This window comes from Chlamydotis macqueenii, chromosome 8 (genome assembly GCF_036417535.1).
Source record: "Chlamydotis macqueenii isolate bChlMac1 chromosome 8, bChlMac1.mat, whole genome shotgun sequence".
NCBI classification, from domain to species: Eukaryota; Metazoa; Chordata; class Aves; order Otidiformes; family Otididae; genus Chlamydotis; species Chlamydotis macqueenii.
In genome coordinates, this window is record NC_141563.1 from 28177723 (window position 1) to 28200671 (window position 22949).

Below are 22949 nucleotides of genomic sequence, written 5' to 3' on the forward strand. Positions count from 1 at the left end.
AAAATAACATGCAGGCATAAGAAACATGAAAAATAATTATAATCTACAATAGATCCCATAAAAATACACATTTAAATAAATCAAATATTACAAACTGCTGTTTTGCAGGTGATAGGTACTGATAAGAAACAGTATTTACCTTAAGTTTTTATGTCTATCTTTATGAAATGTGGTAAGCAACATAACAGTGTTTGCTAAAGACACGTGCAAGGCTTTTATGGTGGTCTTTATTCCTTCTAATCTCTCTTTGAAGCAATTTATGCCTGCTGTGGGGCTCGTTTACTCTCTTTCTCTTCCTCCTTCTCTGCCCTACCCTTTTACTTTTAAACCTCAGAAGGTTCATAGTTTCTACAATCCTAGACATTTCACAGGATGTTTCATTAAACAAATCTACATCATAATTTGTTAAACTTACTCCCAGCTTCCTGACGGTAAAATAACACACAAACACACCAAGGAATTTCTTTGGGAGGATATGCTGAACACTAGTTTGTATCAGTTTCTACTTTTATTCTTTTTAATGTTTAGACCTTGGAAACAACAGCAAATTTGATGGTAGGAAAATAAATTTCTGGCCTTTAGTGCTGGTTTATGTCTTTATCCTGCCATGCTCAGGTGCTGTGGGAATTTCTTCTTCATCTGCGGAGAAATGGAGTATATCATCCAGTTTCTGTCCGTCTTAGTGGGTAAGCATTTCTGCTGGGTATCGATCGATGCCATTTCCCTGCCAGGAGCAAGTGCTGTGCCTCAAGCAAGGAGAAGCCAAAGTGCTTGAAATGAGAAAAAAGTGGCTCTGCAAAACGACTAGGGAATTTTGCTACTTTTGCACTCTCTTATGTCTTGGATCTGGAAATAGAATAAGAAACAATGCCTCCATTCAATGCTTTCTGCTTGTGACATTTTTTAATAGATGGAGAGAGAAAGAGGTGGTATTTTCTAACCATTCTGTCCTTCTCTGAGCACAGCAGTAGATCAAAAATAACCCAGTGCTCTTAAGCTGATATGTGGGGCTGGCTCTGGAGGTGGAACGTGCCGAATTCTTCCTGCAGGGCTCTGTAGGAGTGTTGCTATTCGTATATTAGGCTTTAAAAATAATTTGAAAGCATTGTTTCTATTAAAAAAGTAGTATAGTGTATAAGGGGGATTTTAATGTTCTGTATATACTGTAATCTCAGAGACAAAGACTTTGTGGAGGTTTTCATCAAGGATTTAAAAGTGAGAAAAGTATTTTGTGCCTTTTTAATTATCAAGTTTCCACTACTTAATCCAGGTTCTCATTTAATAAGTATAATAAAATTATACGTAACATAGCAAATTTGTACCTTTTGTTACCTGCTGTGCTTTCTTACTCTGAAGGCATGGTGTGGGGGCTAGGGGGGTCTGGTTGTGTAAGGAACAGCCGCCCTGGGTACCCTGGCCCTTACTTTTGAGAGTGGCAGTGTGTTCTCCTGATGGGATGTAGCTGTTGAGAGGTTGTGATCTTGTAGTGTGGGGCACTCCTGCTGTGATTTGAATCATGGAAGGATCTGAAGATATGAGTTGTAATCAGGAATTTGACTTGGTTTATGAGTACTTGTGAATAGGAGTCTTGACCTGCTGAAGTACAGTCTTTAACACTTTAAAGTCTATCAAAGATGAATAGATCTGTATTTGGATATATTCTTACAAATATACATTTAAAAAATCTTGGACATTATTTTGGGGCAGTTTTGTTAATAGCATGAAATTGATTTTGAGCTGATTGAAATTGCCATTTGCAAACCAAACCGGAACACTTGCCCTGTATAAAGGAGCAGTCTCCTCATTATGGTGTTCCCCCCGAACCCCCTCTCCCCGGTTTCAGCATTTGGCTCCCCAGGCTGCTGCAAGCGCTGTTGGCCTGTGTTCAACGCAGCTAGAATCCACAAAGTTTGTAGCTGAAACACAGCTTGGGAGTTACAGGAAGATGTTCTAAGATTAAAGTTGTGCCTGTTCTTAAGGGGATTGATTTCTGAAAAAGGGATGGTTCACGTGTTCCCCCGCCTTGGAGAACAGCTGCTCTTTGCACTGCTGATGACTCGGCGAGGGCTTTGCTTGGGAGCAGTGACTCTATTCCTATCGCAGTGTGAGTTTTCAAGCTGCTATGTGAGATTTCTGCCAGAATCCTTTCAAGTGTGCCATCACTCCTTTTGGCTTTACGCTTTCCTTTTGATTTGGTGAGAGCGACTGTTCCTGCTCCTTGGCGCCCAGGAGAAGTTTGTGGCTGATTTGCTGTGGGCTCAGCCTGAGTTTGTCAGGACTTTATTCCTGGCTGTGTTACAGGTCAGATGGCTGGTTTTTGTCCTGGACTTTTCTGCACCTTCATTTCATATTGGTGGGCTTCATTTCCTTTCTCTGGATGCTATGAATAGACTTGTGGAAGGTTTTGTTTTTGTTTTTTTTTTTTCCCCCTGCAAATAATTGGGTTTTTGACATGAGCCATGTGATTAATCTGGACCATTACTGAACTCCTGAGGTCTCTGTGACACTGGGGGTACATGAAGAGCTTGGAGTTGTACTGATTGTTCTGTGCCCTGTGTTGGAGTCATAAAGGTGGGCTCTCCTTCCCGGCTCTAAGCCTCTTACGCTGGGAAGAAACATATTGTATCAGCACAATGATGAAACGGAGGAAACAGAGGCTTGGAGCTCCATCTCTGCGGATCCAGTAAGGACTGTTGTGAAAAATAAATTGCACTTAAGCATTTCAAATTGAAACTATAAGGAAAAACAAGCCAGAATTTTCTGTGACAAATAGCCATATTTGTTAGAACTTTCTTTATCTGTCATGTTTATTTGGCTGTACATAAAATTTAATTTGGAAGCTTTAACATTTTACTTTTGTGGAGTGTTTACCAGAAAGTATAGGCAAAAAAGAGCAGTATTTAAATGTTTTTAAATGCGGTACATTGTGGTTAGGTTTGTACCAAGCATTCATTAATGTAGTAAAACTGGATGCTTGTAACCCTGTCTTTCTAGTTTGATCAGTCGTTAGATTTAAAAGTACTTTTAATAATCTGTCAGAAAGCTATCACAGGGCTCAAATCTGCAAAAAAACCCCTTTGCTACATTTATAATATCTTTAAATTAAGAGTGCTATTGAAAACTTTTAGATTCAAAGGAAAAAAAAATTCTTTATTTCCATTGCTACATGTATTTCTACAACTGAAATTTAAACAAGCAATTCCTTTTTAATACTTGCATCCCTTATAAATACTTTGAAATCAACTAATGAAAGCTGCTATTTTTGATGTTCCTAATTGTATTTGTTATTTCTGTTAGTTAAGAAAATTGTATATTTAATACTATGTGTATAAGTAGAGGAGGTTAAATGTATCCATCATATAGTCAGTGAACAGAGTAGCAGCCTAAGAGGCAGGTTTAACCTTTTCCGTCTGCGGACTGTAAAGCTCATCAGCTGTTTAAGCAGAGATTGCTGTGGGGATGATTTCCAATATGTAAAGGTTACGTACTAATAAGTATTTGGACTCATTAGGAAATTTAAAGCAAGGAACATTGACAAACATGCTTGACTTTAGGACTTTTGATGTAAAATGTCTGAACACTAAACAAAACTGAAGTATGCCCCTGAATTTTAAGATTTTCATACTGGAAAAATAATGTTGAATAGATATTAAATCGACTAATACATTTTGGTTTAGATGATAATTGAAAGGGTGACTTTTGACCACTTACTTTGTTGCATTTGTTAAGAAGATCTAACTTGTATTTTGAAAGTAGTTTTTTTTTTTCCTTTATTGAAGCAGAAGATGTGATATTGACCATGATTTATTTTTTTTTCTACAATGATACCTTGTCAGAATCTCCTCTTCTTTGTACTCCCACTGCCGAGGAAGTGATGTTCATCAGCACATGTTCTCTCCTACATCTGCTCCAGGGCTGCAGCACCTTAAGTTCCCATTTAGTGCTGACTGTGCACTTGTTACTTCTCCTCTAGTATTTTACCTGAACTCACAACCCCAGAGCAATCCGTCTAGTCCATGCTACAGCCATCCTTTTCAGTGGAGGTAAGGAGAGGTGTCAACTAGGAATTTCTTACAGATTGGTGTTGGTATAGCGATTTATGAACTTACCAGCTTCATAGTTTAAGAGAATAATATCTAACAGAAGGGAAGAGCCTTGTGGTCATAATTTGCTTTCAGCTGTTTAGTGTGCAGGTTGATGTCCCTTGTTGGTGCAAATTTTTCTAGCTCATGGGTAGTTTAGGGCCCTGCAGAGGGAAGAAGAAAAAATGGATTAAGGAATGGAAACTTGTCTACCTGTGTATGCATGCAAATTCCTGATTGCACCTTGTCCTAGCTTCTGAGTGCATGTGCAATGTGTACCATGTAGCAAAGGAACCCTCACAGGCATTGGCAATGTCAAGAAAACCAGCTCAAATGTAAAACAGCCTAGAGTGGGGTCCTTAAAAAGACCTGCCTAGAATAGTGGGTCTGTGCTAACGTACTGCACTCTCTTCACAGTAAATGCACCCTAGTTTCTTATAGAAGCCATCAGGCTGAAATCTCTTGCCTCCAAACATGGGATCTGCAAAGGTTAACAAGTAAAATCAAGCCTGTTGTTGGCGAGTTTAAATATAGGGTACAAGAGTTTGTAAATGGAGAAAAAAATCCAAACCAGTTCAGTTTGTATTGAAGTGTTTGAGAGCTGCTGATGTATTTTTCCTTCAGGATTAGCTCTTCCTCCATGTTGTGCTACTGTGGAGCATACATGACCATCTGCAGCCCCAGTGGAAACCTTCAGCTTCTTCACTTAAGAAGAAACTTCATCCAGTGAGATAGTCACTGACAAAGGCTAACACAAACTACAGCTCTTTGTGTGTGCGGTTATGAAATCGGAGCTTGGTGGTACCTACTTAAAACTTGAGCTGGCAGAGCCATCAGAGGGCTGGTTTTGAAGTTCACATGCTGCAGTGTGGATGCAACTGGTCAAGTTTCAGTCACTTATCAGGTGGTAATGCAATAGCCCCTGAATCCAGACTATTATTTCAGAGGGAGATTGCTCTCGCTAGCCAGCTCTGGTAGGAGTAACAAGAAAATGCGAAGTTGAGCTATTTTACATATCTGTCCCTCTAATGGAGAATAAAGGTTGGGTGGAAGTCAGGCTGGCAGCAAAGGAAAGGGATGTTGCATGTGTCTGCACTTAACTGCACACTGCCATGAAGGTAGAGATGGTTGCCCAGTGTGCCTGCTGCTTTTCCTGTTGGGCAGCGCTTGGTGAAAATTCTTGATAAGGTGCTCATTTCGGCAGCACTTGCAGTGAAGTCAAGGGCAGTGACTAAAGAGCAGTCTCCTAACATTTTAATGTCATTGTCATCACTATAATTTTAATTTTTTTTGTTGTTGTTGTTATTTAAAAGCTGGTATTGGGGTAATGTTCCTTTATAACAAGGTGATTAAATGTGATTAAATGCTGTTTAGCATTGGGGCTAATTAACAGACTGGTAAGTAGCAATTAAGTATCAAGATTATTGTTAAAGTCAGTTGAGAATTGTTCTTTTGAAAGAGGAGATATCATACTTATTGATTATTTTCAAAAGCCTTTTTGGTACTTACTGCTTTTTTTTCTCTGAGAATCCTTCAATCTTCAGGCTTTTGACATGGGTCAGTGAATAATTTTCTCTTTAAGAGTAGTTCATATAAAAATCTTAGTGTCAAGTTATATTCCGCTGTTACTATGGACTCTCCTTGATAATAATATTTTTCACATATGGGGACCTTTCAGCCATCTGCTATCTAAGTACTGAGTGGTTGATGATTCACAGATACATGGCTCTGGGTGAGAGCTTAGGTCTAATATAATAACTTTTTATTTTCGTCCTTGTTGCTTTCACCTGTGCAGCTCTTGATCCTGTTTTATCCTTTCTTTCTTTGTTGTAGTTTTGTTTACTTGGTTACCGGACCAGTGATAGCCATTCCTGTTTGCTTAGAGCAAAGGTTCATCTTGGCAAGTTAGCACTATCATTGATCTGCTTAGCTTAACACCCGCAGGTTAGCCAGGCAGTGGTTCATTTCCACGGCTATGCAAGTCATACTAGGAACTGGTGTAAAATGTAACTAGGGAAACTTATGTCTTCATGTTAAATGTTTCTCACTTTTTACCTCTGGTATATTGCATTTGGAAGTATCTACATAGGTTTTCCCTTCTTGGCTATATTTTGTGGTGTCGCTGATATTTTTACATGGAGAGATGAACGATGGTTGGTACATCTGATGTCAAGTCAGATAGCATGGAAGTTCATGGCTTCTGAAAGAATTAATCTAAATAAGAATTAAAATATTTTTTATATGACATTTGAACAATTGAAAATAATGTAAACCTTTCAAAAGAGTAAAAGGTCATGTGAAGTGCTATGATAACAATAAAAATAAATTTATAGCAGGTGAAATAAAACTGCTGTCATTGATGGATTGGAATTAAGGTCATGTATCTTTAGGAAGAAAAGAGAATGATGTCCAGAATCAAAATGAAGTATTGGCTCTTGTATTTGGGATCTGGCTTGCACTCCTCTGGGGGCAGCAGGGAAGTCACATTACTGCAGAAGAAAATGAGGCCATGTTTCACAGCTGGTCCTCATTTATGAGTTGGCAAGTCTTTATACACCCATATTTGTCCTTTAATTGAAGTATAGATTTACAGCATTTCTTGATATCAAGTTGCTTAAAAAATGTAATGAACTAATTGTTGTAACTTAGAAGTGATGGGCCTTGAGATTAAAGGAATATGCATTTCCCCCCATTTCAAAAACACTTTCTGTATCACCCTGAGCCGGATATAAACTAGTTTCAGTACTTCTAGAAACGGATTAATTCGTTTGTGGTACAAGGATGAACATGTTCAGGTGCTGTATTTCTGACATCTCTGGGTGCTGCAGGTAAGGTGAAGTCTTAGTGGAAATTTACTTTATCCTGACAAATCAATCAGATGGATTATTCAAGGGATCTATTCTCATACTATTTTGTTTTCAGGAATTCATGCCAGTTATTGATAATAACTATTAATTTTTTACAGCTTTGCAGAATAGTCTCATAGATTTTTTAGATTTTTTTTCTAGCCTGTACAAAATCTGGTCACCATTTCTGAATACGCTGGTGGTCAGATCCTTGCTGTCTTATTTAAGTAAAACAAAATGGGAAACCTAATGTTGCTCCAAAATACTCAGTGTTTGAGCACAGTAAATAATTATTTGATCAGTGTGTAATGACAGTGTTATAAGTTTTATATAGTTAGGATTTTATGGACATCTGTGATATAATTTAAGAATAAATTATTTTATTTACGTAAAAACTCTATTCTCGGAAACAAGCATTTAATCAATGACTGTGGTAAGTAACAATATATTATATACAGACACTCAACAAATGTGCTGGGAGGGTTGCCTGCCTTTGTTTAAAGACTTTTTTGTATACTTGTTGCAGTGGATGAGTGGAGAGCTATATTTAGAGCTGTGGCTTGTGTGGGTGCGTCAGTGTGGTTCAGCGTGCAGCATCCTCAGCGAGTCTGCTCTGTTGCAGTGCACAGATGGGTTTCCCGGGCGTGGAAGGGTGCCGGTCAGCTCGCCTTTACTGAGGTGGGGATGGAGATATCTGCCTTGTTTGAATGGCATCTCCTGTTGAGACTGTGGTTCTTTTTCTTATGTACTGGGATTGCTGGTATGTCTTGATGAGAGTCTTATAACTCCAGCCCTTCTACTTCAAGACAGGTGCAGAAATCCCTTCCATAGTATAAGGATGTATTCTTGGCACATGCTGCCCCAAATCACCTGTGTTTCGGGTTTTGAAGACTACATATATTTTTCAACAGCAAGGCAGCACCTGTAAACAGGAGAAGTTCCGTACTTTTAAGGAAGATAAAAAAACTTTTCAGAATTCAAACCTGATGAAGTTCTTCGTATTTTTTTTTATTTTGAACTACCTCAAAGCTTGTCAAGAGTTGGTGATAGTATCCTGTCCCTACTTAAGTTTCCTTTTAGCTGAAAGTCACTTGATACAGATATTTAAGAGTTTATTTTAGTTAGAATTTCTTAATTGACAAATGTCAGAGCATTAATGAAGAGGACTACATTCAGCCTGAATGACATTTGGAAATCGTCCTGTTTTTGCAGCAAGTGATATCTTCCTGGTTTAGTGCTTGATTTGGTACAGGTTCTGCTTTCTGAAATGCACTAAATAATTGGTCAGAGTTGACTGCAAGACAGTATAAGGTCACTTTTGGAAACAATGTAGATAAGCAATTCAGGAATAACGAGTAACAGGAATATATCATTATGCATAATGTGGAATGGTGAATTTTGAGTAGGTAATCTTTTGGCAACTGAATGGTAATCTACATCTCACACTGACTGAAAGAATGAATGCATTTCCCAGAATTCATTTCTTTTTTAATGGAAATTTTTCTCTTTATTCCTCTTCTTTTGTACCAGTTGTTATTCTTCGGAATAGTTTTTCCCATCTAGGAGATGGAGACTACAGGGGAGGGATATACTGGTGATACCTAAAACTTGACAGGCTCGGGTAACTTTTTGTCTTTCTTATGCTGATTGGAAACTGTCCATGTGCTTGTCACATGATTGGAAATATTCAGGCATGGTGGCTTGAATGGCATAATTTTTCCATGTGAAGACATTATGTAAATGCTAAAATCCCTGCATCCTGCCTGGAGTTGCAGTAGCAGAAGAGTTAAACCCTGGGGTTTGGAGCCTGAGGTGTGAATTCTTGTCTTGTTCCAGGCTCACCGTTTGGCTGCCCTCTGTGAGACCACTTGTAAAGGATAACCTGGTGGTTTGACCCGGGAAATTGGAGGCTCCCAGAGGGGAGTATGTACTTGTGACTTCAGAAGTTGGAGAGCTGTAATGTTTGCTAGCCCTTTGACCTATAAACCAAATGGTTCATAACTGTTTTTTCTATATAATTGTGTTTGCAGGCTGTGATCTGCTGGTACACCTGCATATGAGCAGACTCATTTACTGCCCCTGCACTATTTCAAAGAGTTTGGGATGGTTGGGACAAGCTAGCAACTTCTAATGAGGAATGAAAAGCTCAGATGGTTCTTAAGAGATTGTAGTAAATATTGAAGCTTTTCTTTTTCTGTCCTTATCCTCCCTAACAGTGGTTTCCTCAAACAATAGTAGTGTGCTCAGTTCCGTACAAAATTATTCCTTCCACACAGTCTCTCCCTCAAAGACCTTTTGATCTTGAATACAGGTACAGAACCAACATGTGTGCTGAAAGATTCCTGGCAAGGGAATCATTCTGAGAAAGAAATATGTGTATTTTTAACCAGGCAGTCATGTGTTTATTATTGTTGAGAGGCAGTTCCATGTGTCTTCCAAAACTTGTTTTTAATTGTACTGTGAGGCAACCAGGTGCTATTTTTAGTTTTGACTTGGAAAATCGGTGAGTGTGCAGACAGACCAGTTAACATCCTGCACTGAAGTGCTATTAGTAGAGACATAGTAATAGCGAGTACCTAGTGTCAATTTAACAGACTTGAGCTGGGGAGAAACAGAGATTATGTGACACAGCTGCTTGCATTAGCACGGAAATATTCCTGCCCATGAACAGGAGATAGCTTTCAGATCCGTTTTCTTAAAAAATTACTGTTTGAAGCCATGAGTTGCAATTTCTAATTTAGATAGATAAACCATTTAGTGGATCAATATTAACCTGAAAGCTTAGGGAAAAATTAGAATGTAAAGAAGATTTTAGGGTAATTCTGCACTGGTTTGAAAAACTGTATCCCATTTCAGCTGGCGCTTGCTATCCAGAGCTATGTTGAACTTTTGTCTCAATTTTAAGCTCTTTGAATATTCAAAACTGTACCATGCCAGAAGACCTGCAGCAGAGCTTCATCTCCTACACCCTGTCCTTTCATGCTCTTTTCTACAGGCTGCATCCATACGCTCCTTTTCTTCAGTATCTCTATTCATGTTTTCATTCGTTCGTCTCAAATATGCTTGTTCTAGTTGTCCAAGTTCTCTCTTCCGCTCGTCTCCTAAAATTTTACTACTGTGGCTGATGGTTATTGTTCTGTCATTCAATCCCTTGTGTGGTACTTGAGAGCACAATCATCTAGTTTACGTTACACTGTGATTATGAATTATTAATGTTCTAAAATAAAATCTTCAAACAGTAATCTTTGCTGTGGTGAAAAAGCTCTGTGTGCTTTTGTTTTCCTTCCTGTCCTTTCCTTTCTTTAGACCTTCAGGTCTTTAGAGCAGGGATGTTATTGATCCATCCGTCTGGGAAAGGCGTGCAGTGCAATGAGTCGCATTGTCACATCTCTGGGCTGAGACAGGCTTTTATTTATATAAACACTAAAACGAGAGTTGTGGAAGTAATACTATTAGACGACTTGCTGCACAAGTAGAAGTGGTAATGTATGTTTGGGTTATAGCTTGCCTGAGAAGGTGAATATTATTTTTTGTGCTCTCTATTATATTGTTCCTGGTTTTGTTCCTGTGATTCTCAGTTTTATTTGTCAATAGATGAGAAATTTAAAATAACAACAAAACAGATCAGGTTATAATTCTCAGCAAATTTTTATGGCAAAAAAGTTTGACTGAAAGAAATCTGGTAAAAATCCCTATCAACTTTCCTCCACACTTCATTTTAATGCAATTGTCTGTCCGTTCTGCTTCCAGGAAATTGGAAGATTCCAAAATCATTAAATGCCCAATGTTCCAAATGAATCAACACACAAATATTGACCAAAAGTGTTCCTTTAAGTCACGAGTGTCTGCGTTGCCCTCTCAGAGAACTTGCAATTAATTTGAGCAAAATGGAGTTGATTACAGCTGCATTCATCTTTGCCATAGAGGAGCAGCCCATGGGGACGTGTTCCAGCCTGCAGCCCATGGCTGAGTACACGCAGCCTCTTCTGATACCAAGATGGATCATAAAAGTGTGACCTGTCGCTCCTGCAACTTTCCTCTTCTTCTTAACAATAAGGGCAGCTGCAGACTACACTGTAGAACGCCACAGTCTGTGTTTTACATACTGTTATTGTAAGTGGTCGCTATTGTGAAAAGTACTTCATGAAGTTTGCACGTTGTCTTTTCTCTGCAGAAAGTACATTCTTCGGACAACCAGGTGGTGTTCATTTGCATGCATGATCTATGCTGTCTTTGCTTATCTGTTTGTTCAGTAGTTTGTGCGTTGTGCAAAATAATACGAGGAGCTGTCAATATTATTTGCTTTTATTACTAGTTGCTTTTTTATAGGTAGTGCAGAAGCCTAAATTTGGTTTTGTTAGAAAATATTTTAAAATTGCATACATTTTACTTGAATTTTTCTGTAATATTTTTCTTCCCCTAATCTATAAGATCTGTATAATGCTAGATCTGCTAATCCAAATTTGGAAGGCAAGAAAGTGAAGTGAGTATAAGATTAATGTTCCTATTTATCAACATTTTCTTTTTTCTTTATATTTGAGATGGTTTAAAAGGCCATTGGTGAGGTGGGCTATGTAAGTCATATTTATCTAAAAAATGAGCAATTCTGTTATATATTTTTGTTCCTAGCTATACTATTTAGATTTATTTGTGCCATTTTTAATGTGTTACTGTAGAGTGTAGTAAGATTTAGCATTGCAAACTTTTAAATTTAATTTTTTTTTGTATTTTTAAATGATTTTTTTTTTTCTCAGGAGACTTCAGAAATCATTGAGTGTTCCATATCTGTCTATTCTATTATTTCAAAGCAGAGAATTCAGTTTGGGCAAATTTATCTTAAATTATTAAACCTGCTGCTGTGTTTCAGAACTGTAACATGTATGTCCCTACTGGTATATAGGAGAGACATAGAGGTTAGAAGTCTTGCATATAAAATAAATATCTTTGTTAGAAGACCTTCTAAATATTACACAGATTTTAGGGAACATTACTTTTATAATGCATCACCTTTGTGGGTTTCCCAGAATCACTGTAAAACAGTTTATAGAGATATCTCAATTTGTAGTTATATAAAAATCAGTGTTCTGGGCTTGTTCTCGTGTTCGTTTTGTCTTATACATTGTATATTTTTCTGAGGCTCACAACCTTGAGTAGTTTGCTGGTTGATGATATCTTGTCAAGGCTGCTGGTTGATGATATCTTGTCAAGGCTTTCCCAGACTTTAAGATTAAAAGCCTAGCTTTTACTGTGAAGACTTAGATTATTCCAAAGGAATAACTAAAATAGGGACCACTTTCTGTTAAAAATTCATGGCCAAATTAGGATGTAATTCTACCTTTAAAACTAGATGAACTTTTAACCTTTTTAAATTTTATTTAATTTTATTTTTTTTAATACCAGCACTCATGGTGTTTCCCAAGCATGGTTTTGATTTCTCATGTCTCTTCTGTACCACAGCTTATTTTGTAAAGTCTGTTCTTATCCCATGCTCTAACTTCATTAAGAATTTATGCCTGAAAATGTAAAATTCATCCTCTTAGTCTGTTCATTACATTAGCATTCCCCTTGCTCCCAGAATAACTCTTCTTAGCCAACGTCCTACAAAATAAGCTTTTTGTCTCAGAAAAGCTATGGTAAAGGCAAGGACTTTACAGTATCCTCAACATTTCAGCTGAGCCTCGGTGTGCTAACCAAGAAACGGGGAAACAAGCAGCAGAGTGGAAGGTCCTGCCCTGGAGATTCAGGTTGGAGCAAACAGCCTGAATTATACCTAGAAACAAATCAGATGCCAGAGGTGGTTTTAGAGTTCAGGCTTCATTTTTGTCTTGTGAGTAATATGCTGTCACATGGGTGAAAGCACTCCCTGCTAGCTGGTCACCACATGTAGCCCCGAGCCTGGAGGCACCACACTGATCCTTGGCACGGTGTCTGTATGGGTTGCTGCTGTGCGATGGCTGTTGGAAGTCTGCAGTCTTGTCTAGATGAGAGGAGTTTGTTTTGCTGTTGTGATTTGAGTAACAAAAATCCCTCTACTTCACCCACTTAAATAACTTTGTTCCCTCTCTTTTGCTGTTTGCTTCGTTTATTTGATCTTAATTACTTGTGTGTGCCTTTTCTTGGATTAGATTTAACCATCCACTGGTAGTTTTTCTTCAGTCCTCAGTCCCTACAAAGGCACAAAGTGTGCCTACCACCTTTGCTGACACTTTTAATCTTAATTTATCCTTTAAGCTCTGTGCTGTAGTTTACCACTAAAGCAGAGGCTAACAACATCTACTTTTTCAAATTTGCTTTACTGCAGCAGTCTTATTGCAATTGGTTATGGACAATGTCAAGGACTGTATGTTACTTCTTTGGGATACATACACAAATGCTGTTACGGGAGAATTTAGCTACAGCTTGGTCTGTCACCTGGTGCAGGGAGCTAGAGGTGGAAGAACTCTGCAAAGAACTGAAGCTGATAAAAGTGCTCTGCTTCATGGACAGGCTGATGCAGGTTAGAGTGACAGGAGAAGAGATTAAGATCTCTTCCTATTTGCAAATGATGTTGCACAGTGAATTATTTAACACTGTATTACAGATCAGAAAGTTTTAAGTGCATCGTGATAAATAAGATAAAGATGAAGGAATGCTATGATGGCAACAGGAGGCTCAGTCTGCATTTCCTTTGGCTGAATTTTGGCTGGTGAAGGAGGGAAAATCTTTGGATGAGGACACTGAGGTTACAGCTGCACTCTGTGATGCTGTCTTTCTTGCCAGTGTTACTGAGCGTCTTCAGGAATATTTTGGATAAGATTTTAGAAGATTTCTGTATAAAAGCGAAGTGAGATTTTCAGAACTGATGTTCAGTATTGATATTTTTCAAATAACATTTCTCATTTTTTACAACATTTGAATCACATATTGAGGTTACATTTGATTAAATAAGACAGCTGATACTTGAATCACACGTGAGGAAGACAGGGCTAGGGAAAGAATGTGACTTCTGGTAACTTACTTAAAGAGCACAACTGACCTTGCCATGGCATCTGAGCCCAAGTATCGGTTTTGTTAGCTTGAAATAATGTTATGCTTATGTTGTAGTGTAGTTGCCAAATATCTTACTCATGTTATTTGGGAAGAATAGTGTTGTATGGAATATTAGCATACTAATAAGTGATATTTTTGTTAATAGAAATACAAAGAAAGAATCTTTCATCTTGAATATTCATGGGATTTTGGCACAATTAATGTTTTAGCAATGCATACTTCTTAGCTTTATTTGGTAGTGCTTTCCTTTAGAAAATACTGATCATGATGACAGAGCTGTAGTTAACATCCTCTATAGCTAAGTGAGTACAGTTTTGTGAGAGTTTTTTTACAACTATGAAATCAGAACAGTTGCTTATGCTTAAGCTGTGCAGAGATACTGTAGTGAATTAGATAGCATTTCAGGCTATCCACTATGGTGGCAACCCCTGTTAATTCAGTGACTGTGCCAGATTAAAGTTACATGAGAAGTTGGCAGCTTTTATTCAGGTGTATGAGTGTACAATGCCTGATAGCTAATTCTGCCTCAGTTCAGTAAATGTTTCTGATCCTTTGAATCATTAACTAGTGCAGTCACTAAGATGTTCCCTGCATGGGAAATGCACACCAGAGGGAAGTTTGGTTGCTTTTCACCCCCAGAAAACTTGGCCATCAGATCTTACACGTTTATCTGATATTAAACTCTTTGGGAGCCCTTTTATACCGAGGTAGCAATTTAAATCTGCGTGAAACACAGTAGAAGTGAAGAGTATGAAGTACAAGGGTATGGCTCTTTAGTTCTGTATTGGCTTAGTGATTTCTGGAGCTGGGGTGATTTCTGCCAAAAAACGAATGAATCTAAGATTGTGTAACCTGGCAAATAATGACAAAATAAACCTTAAAGATATATTCTGCTTAATGTTTTCTGTCACACTGTTACTTACATGTCTTGAGATTGCAGTCTGCTTAAAGACAGGCTGTTCTTCATTTGCGTAGGTCAGTGTTCAAATAATAATGATGCCCCAAATAGCTCAACACACATCTTCCATGTACATTTTTTTTAAAGGAACTCTCCTTTTTTAAAAATTTTTTTTAGAAGCATATAGGAAGAATGTTTTTCCTTTCTTTGTATTGAAAGACCAAAGTTTTCTGCTGGAGTTTTTACACGTTTCACAGTTTTAATTACATTGTTAGTGATATAGAGCAGATACTTTGTCAGTTCATCTGCATTAACTTAACGCTTATTGATAGTAGAATAATCTTCTGTGCTTGTTGGGTATACCATTTGAAGTTTAAAATAAAATTTTTACTCTCTTTATAGAGAAAGACTGAATCTTCTCTTTTGTGACTCCGCCAAGCAATTTAGCCTTGCTAGTAAAACGGTTTTAATTTCTTGATATTTCTGGTGAAAAATTTGTGGGTTTAAGGCTACTCAAAAAAGTTATATGGCTATTCAAAAAAGTTAAGTCTGAAAGTATTAGGTATTTACATGACACTTAATGCAATCTAACTATTGAAGCGCCTGAATAAGTAGAAAGAGGTAGATTTTTTCCAGTTAGTATTTCAGCTCTTTTCCATTATAAGTTTTCCTTTACCATAATGTGACTCAGTAAAGTTACCTTCATTTGAAAACTACTGGGCTACTGCATGTTTCTTCTTAGTTGAAATATTAAAAAAAAAATAAAAATATTTTGTTGGAATTTTTCTTGATATGTAGTCAACTTAAAATGTAGTCAGTCGCAAGAGTTTTGACCTTTGGGATATTCTTTTTCAAAATGACCTTAATGATCTCCTTGGTACCACTTCAAACTTTACAAGGAGTTCAGCTTCCTTTTAAAATGGCAGGTTTTATTTAAAAGAAGATGGTCTTATATCAAGTGAATTTATTTAATGATATATCTAACAGTCCAGAAAGTACTGGGTTTCGTATGGACTGTTTGCCAAATTGCATTCTCATTTAATGTCAGTGTTGTGGTTTCGTTTAGTGAGCGGGGGCCTAAGGTGGTAGCTTCTGTAGGAAACTGCTAGAAGTCGCTCCCCTTTGTTCAGTGGACTGGGCTGGGCCTAGGGCGGACCTGCTGCTGGCCAAGGCCGAGCCGATTGGTAGCAGAATGTTCCGTGATAACGCCTCTGCGATAAGGTATTTAAGTAGGGGAAAACAGAAAAAAAAGAGAGAAGAGAAGATGTGAAGAAGCTGAGCGGGGGCAGAGGCGCAGAGGGGGGGGCACAGGCCTCGTGGGCCTTGCAGGCCTCACCCTCTGGCCTCTTGCCAGGCGGCCGACTGGGCCTGACTCGGCCCGGCCTGGCTGCAAGAAGTGGAGAGATGAGCTGGATGATGTGAAGAGATTCTGAGAGGCGTCTGCCAGCCTGTTGTGAAGAACTTTTCTTGTGAGAGGAACAGCTGCAGATGCCAAGGTCAGTTCAGAAGGAGGGGGAGGAGTAATGTGGCTCCTGGCCAAGATTCCCCTGCAGCCTGTGGTGACGATCATGGTGGAGCAGGTTGTCCCCCTGCAGCCCATGGAGGTCCATGGAGGAGCAGAGATCCACCTGCAGCCCGTGAAGGACCCCACGGCGGGGCAGCTGGAGGCCTGAAGGCGGCTGTGGCCTGTGGAGGGCCCGCCGGGGGCAGCTGTTCTGGAGAGACTGCATCCCGTGGAAGAGATGACCCACGCCGGAGCAGTTTCATGAAGGGTTGTGACGTAGGGGTGGGACCCCACGCTGGAGCAGGGGAGGAATGCGAGTTCTTCTCCCGACTATGAAGCAGTGGCGTAAAACAACGTGTGATGAACTGACGGCAACCCCCATTCCCTCTTCCCCCCTGTGCTGCTCGTGGGGGGGAAGGTAGTAGAGATAATGTTAAGCTTGGGAAGAGGGAGGGGTGGGGGAAGGTCCTCTATCTCATTATCCTGCTGTTTTTAGTAATAAATGAATAGTTTTCCCCAAGTTGAGTCTGTTTTGCCCATAACGGTGACTTTAAGGATTTCTCTCCATCGTTATCTCAAACCTCAAGCCATTTTTTCTTATATTATCTCCCCTTATTCTCTCGGAGGGTGGAGGGTGTGAGAGAGAGACTGTATACTCTGGTCCCAATCAGGGCTGAACTACTAATGTCCTGCTTTGGTAATGGTAACAAAGAGAAATTGGGGAAGCTGTTGACATTGGCTATTTATAGCTGTCCACTGGATGTGTTGTCATTAGAAGGGCCCTGGAAACTCACATTTGATCAGCAGAGAAATGCTCCATCACCACAGGAGCTGCTGAAATGTTCTGCAGGTGGTCTTTTGTGAGGGCAAGTTCAGCATGAAATGGAGAAGGTGCATTACGGAGATAGATGGAGACTGAATATCCTGAAAGGTGAGTAGAAGAATTTTATAAGGAAAGGATCAGGAATTCACAAAGACATGTTAATGTTTTGATGAGTTAAATAAAACAGGAAACTATCTCATAACGTGTTTGTGTGAGTGTGCTATTTTTCTTGACATGCCTTCTGATATATTTTTGAACTAGTGAGAAGTTTTTAGCCCTCATTTTGCAAAATGTTTTGCTTATCATGCAGAGACAGCAATATAGTTCCTTAGAAGGATTTTCATTTGTCATTGTAGGTGTGAGAAAATCCTTATGCTTCATACGTTTGTTGCAACTAAAGCGAATTCTGCAAATGTTGACGTTGTCGTATTTTAAGACAGGACATATTTTTAAAAGATGTTTGATGGTTTCACTGTGTTCTTCTATTCTCTAGCAAAAACACTGCATCTCCAAGTATGGTGTCCTCACTTTTTTTTTGCGTACTCTGAATTTCCCTGTAGTTAACATCCGGGGACAGTCCCACAATGAGCGCTTTGGAGATGTAGATTTGCAAGATTAGATTTTGCTATTGGCATGTGGAACAGGCATTTTGAAAAGCAGGAATAGGAAGCGTTAAAGAAATTTCTGCTGTTTGTGAACCAGTGTTACATAATTCCCAAAGTGCTTTTTGCAGTTGTTGGGTGTAAGTGCTCTGCGGAACCACATTAAATAGCAAGACGTATCGGTGGATGGGTTTCAGATGATAACAAACATCCCATTCCTCCTGTCCTGCTTGGGTTGCCCTGCATTCCCCAACAGCAGCGGAGGATGCACAGGGTTTCACTGGGTTAACCCTGCTGTAGCGCAGACGGTCACTGATGCCCACGGAGAGTGTTCTCCTAAAATGGCTTCTCCTTTTTGCGTCCTTCCTGTAGGAGATGTGAAAGGGCTGGTGCTGAGTACAGTGATATTATGAGTGGTATGTCTTCAACTGCTGAATTTTCAGTCACTTTTGAAAACAGCACAATTAATATAAGTTTAGGGGTTTTAGCTGATTGTGATCTTATTTACCAACTGTAAGCAGTCAGGATTTTTTTTTTTTTTTTTTTTTTGTGATGGGGTTTATTTGTTAGTTAACTGAACACTTTTTTTCCCCTATTATTGCTTGGGAATTTCAGTTCATCTTTTAGCGGACAGAGTAAATCTGAGTACTTTTATACCTTTTCAAAACCAGAGTTTATTAGAATTGTAAGGTCACATAATATCCTGAATATAATGTTAAAATGCTCTTCCTCAGTGTCTACACTTGATTGGCATGTGTTATTATGTGGATACAAAAATGAATGTGTTTATTCTTTCTCATCAATAGTAGACAGTGGCAGAGTTTTGTTTGGTTGTACTCTAAATTAACTTTATGAAATCAAACCAGAATGTGATTTAGATTGATTTGATACAAATGTTTAAAAGCACTAGAAGAGATGTTTGTATTGAGCAGAGATTTGGTTCCTGCAGGACGCAAAATCACATTTCCCCGTTTTGAAGCTCAAATGGCAGCTGAATCAGATACTGTGATTCCTGATAAATGTATGTATTAGAAATGTGCCATTATTTAATGGAAAGTTATGAAGGCCATCTAATTCTTTCATGTGATTCTGTGGAAAGCTAAAGGGAGCCTACTGGGATTTCTTTCTCCCAGACATTTATGTGTATTTTTAAAGGGCTGTATTGTGCATGGAAGGCAGTGCCAGCTGTTGATTGTCATCTTTCTCATGTCTGTGATAAAAAGCCACTCAAGAAGGCTGAAATATGAGAGCATCATTAGCTTTTCTACTGGCAGAAGTGCCTAAAAAAGCCACAATAGAAAGAAAATAGATTGCATATTGAAATTAAAAAAAAAATAAAAAGGCAGCTATAATGAGGTTTTGTTTAGACCCTGGAAAAAGCAAAAACATGGCAAGGAGCTTTTACAGGCACAAAGAGGGAGCAGTGAACTTGTGGCTGATGTGCAGGGGGTGGGTGGGAAACCTCAGATGTGCATCACACATGATTCCCGCTTGCATTTTGTTGTCAGAATTCAGCCAGTTGAGTTGTTTTGTGGGCACCAGGTGCTACGTAGGAGTTCGTGTTTACTGTGACTGACGTGTATGTGGCGCGGCTGACTTCAGGGGGAGAATGGATTTCTGTTTTTAAACTGATCTTAGGTGGCATTGTAGGGGTTTTTTTTTTTAATTTAAAATCCACTTGGGTTATTTAAGACAAAAGGAAGATGAATTAAAAAAAAAAAGCAAAATGCCCTTGGTATACCTCAGGTAGTGATGAAGCAGAAGGGCCACCATTTCAAAATAAAACCACAAAGTAGGTAGTCTAAGTGGTGCTCTCTGTGCAGACGCAGCTTAAAAACCGTGTGTTATTCAGAATTACAAACAGAGCCTGCTGATGATTTTGCTTGAAGATACATTGATTGGAATTGGATGAACACAGAGAGATGTATCTAAAGCATGTATGCTGTGTATACAACAAACTCCGGTTTTAAAGTGTATATATTCAGAGGGGAATAAATATCTCATTTTGCACTGCCTCCTAAGGTGGAGAGAAGGAAGCAGGGATGGAGCCGGGAGAAAACGGAGGCAGTGGAAACAGCAGCAATATGTACGCTTGCCTGCCTGTCTCACATTAATGGAACAGCTTGCAAGGTCTACAGGGAATTTGCATTGGCTCTGTCACTGGTATTATTTAGTTCCTTATTTATTGCCAGTGGCTTGATTGTGCTGTATTTTCCCAGCAATGAAAGCTTTTAAAGATCATGTCTGACTCCTTTTGGACAGTGCTGTCCAATTTCTCTCTGCCTGCTACCAGCATGTTGAGACGATCCAAAAGGTAATCTAAGGATTTTGCGAGTAATTCTTACAATGTTTTTCTAAGCTACTTGTTTTAATACTGTTTAGGCTTGCTTTCTTCTTTTTTTTAACAGATTAAATCATATTCCTGGTACGTTACGTATGATTTCTTAATGATTGGTAATTGTATTCATTGTAAAAATCATACTGTGCAGGTCCACTGATGATTCTTTTTTAGCTATTTAATGAAAAGCATTGTTCCTTACTTCTCATAGTATGTGGATGTGGGTAAGGGGTTTGTTTCTACAAAATGATGGATAGATAGAGAACAAACTGCTTTAGTATTCAGAGTAACAAAACTGTATTATGATGATACAGGCAGCACTAGGCAGGGCTTGCAGATATTTTGACTTATAGCACATAGTTTTCTTAAATACATGCATAACCTTAAATTTTAAATAATTCTTAATATGTTTAGGGTTTTGTTTTTTTTTTCCTGGGAGATGTTAATGTGTTAATTTGGTTAACAGGATGAGTGTTTGTAGTCACACTACTCTGGATTTTGATAAAATCACATTGAATTGTGTGAACTAATAAACGGTATCAGATCTGATGCAGTACAGTGCTCATCAGGCACTCTGTGGAGCTTAATGTATGTATCCTGAAAACTTACTGGAGGAATAGACGTGGTGAGTATGGTAGGTAGTTAATCTTGACTAAAGCAGTATATTCAAGTTTATGAGTGGACAGTTGCATCTAGTATCATAATTTCTCATCAGCTGATTTGTTGATACAGTTAAAAAAATCTATGTAAGACTCAGAATATAAACTTTGACTTGATTTTTAGGGTCAGCTAAAAATCATCAGCTATCAGAAATTAAATCCATCTTTTTTAGAGGATTGCAGCTTCTAAATAGAAAGATATTGGGGGGTACTCAATTTCCTCTATCATTTAACTTTTGTGGTTTAAATTTTATCAAAGTTGTCTTCTGTGCTGACAGTGATTTTTAGAAATTTTAGTGGTGTTGAAGAAAGATTTCGTAAATAAATTCAGATTTAGTTGCAAAGAATTGCATTAGAGATGCTATTCTTTTCAAATACAAGTTTTGTTGTCTTCAGCCTGGTTTTTAAAGGAAAAGAGCTCCTTGAGAGCTTGAGATTGTGTGTTGATCTCTCTGCTCCCAGCAGTAACTTTAATGCTCATTGAGCAATTGCAGCAGTGGTTTGATGAAGGAACAGAAGTGGCAGAGATAAAGCTCGGTATTTCCTTCAAAATTTCTTGAACTTGTCTGAGGAGACGAAGGTGAGGCAAATTATTGTCCCATGCCTCTGTTTCCAAAGGATAAGGTAGGTAGGACTTGGCTTTCACGTGCTGTTTGGCCACCAACCAGTGAGCGTGGAAGCAGCGTGGTGTAACGCGACTTGGCTCACTTGGAGAGCAAGATGAGACGGGCAGAGCCAGGAGGAGCGAAGGGGCTGGGTTAGTGCAGGTGAGGGAGAGGGGGCTTTGGTGAAGGGGGACACTGTTCTGTAAGAAAACAGCCTGTGTTAGACCTGCAGCTTATGGAGCAACTCATTTATTCCTTCTGCTTGCAGAACTTTATTTTCCTAAAGCTCACTCCATTCTAGAGAGTGTTCTGTGTACGTAAAGGTAGTATTTATATGTAGGTAGTGTATAAGAAAATTAAACAATCATGGACTTTCATACAGAATGGATATCTGCAGTGTTTCTGCATAACAAAAGTAAGGTATTTTTGTTTTCCAATACCTTGTTAGTGTGCCATTTTGAATTTAGAATTAGACATTGAGGACAGAAACAATTTGAGATACTAGCAAGGTTTCAGGTGCAATATTTTGTCAGAAAACTCCTACTCAAAATTTACAGTTCCATTTATTTGTTAGTAGTTGAAGTACAAAAAGAAAGAAATTGATCTGTAAATCTGCTGCACATCTTAATGGAAAAGAGATGACTTTATTGATTTAATCACATAAATGAGTATTAGATATTTCAAAATGATCAAACAGCTCTATGAGGCTTCATAGCAGAGAGGAGCTGCCCGAAGTCATGTGGTGGAAATCTATTTCGCACAGCACGGAAACCACAGCCTTCAGTCAGCCTTAGAAATGAAATATTTGAGTGTGTGTGACTGTTTGCTGGGAATATCACCTTCTGCCATGCCTCACTGGCAGCCTGCCGGCTCTTTGCCTACCATCTTGAGGGAGGTGGGTCGGCAGGTTGGGCTGGTCTGATGTGCGTCGTGATAAATCGACTAGTTCACGTGACGCACTGTTATATTGTGATTCCTACCAGAGCATCGGTCCTGAAAACATGTGTACACATATGTACTAACTTTGCTGCCAAGAGTATCTGGGCTATGAGAGAGGTCACTCTACGTCTAGTGCATTGCAGAGCCAGGACCTTGGTGTTTCTGTGTGTTAATGTTCTCAGGATCACGGCGTCTAGGCACTTGGAATGAAGTACCATATTACTAAATGAATAAATATTTTTCCGTCTTAATTGACTCCCTTTCAAAGCATAATGTTCACTTCTTAGTAAACTTCTTTCTTTTAAAAATCATTATTGCAATTTAAATTTCTTCTGTAGCATTGCAACCTTGGGTATTTTCAGCAGCAGAGATTTTTTTTTTTTTTTTTTTTGCTGGTTCAGATATTTGATACAATTTTCCTCTGATCTGTTTGTAGAACTTCCGTAAGGTCCTACTGCATTTGTGGTAGCTTATGTGCTCTTAATTCTGGACTTCTCCACCTTTGATTTCTCTTAGTTTTTAATTTGTTTTTGCATTGCAAGAATGGATTACTAGTGGTACTCTGACTGCTGTGCTATGGCATATTTCTCTATAATGATGGCTTCTGATAAGTACTAAAAATCC

General features: G+C 38.7%; 1 protein-coding gene across 6 annotated transcripts in view; it reads left to right on the top strand.

Annotated features, from left to right (window-relative positions):
• Window positions 1–22949, top strand: part of MAST2 (microtubule associated serine/threonine kinase 2) — a 206920-nt gene that overhangs the window by 99900 nt on the left and 84071 nt on the right. The window contains exon 5 of one of the 6 annotated variants that reach the window (XM_086752991.1): window positions 3837–4043. The exons of the other annotated variants lie outside the window; for them this stretch is intronic. Within the exon in view, the coding sequence (XP_086609117.1) occupies window positions 3837–4043 (207 nt within the window). The remainder of the gene's footprint in view (window positions 1–3836; window positions 4044–22949) is intronic. 6 annotated transcript variants of the gene reach the window in all.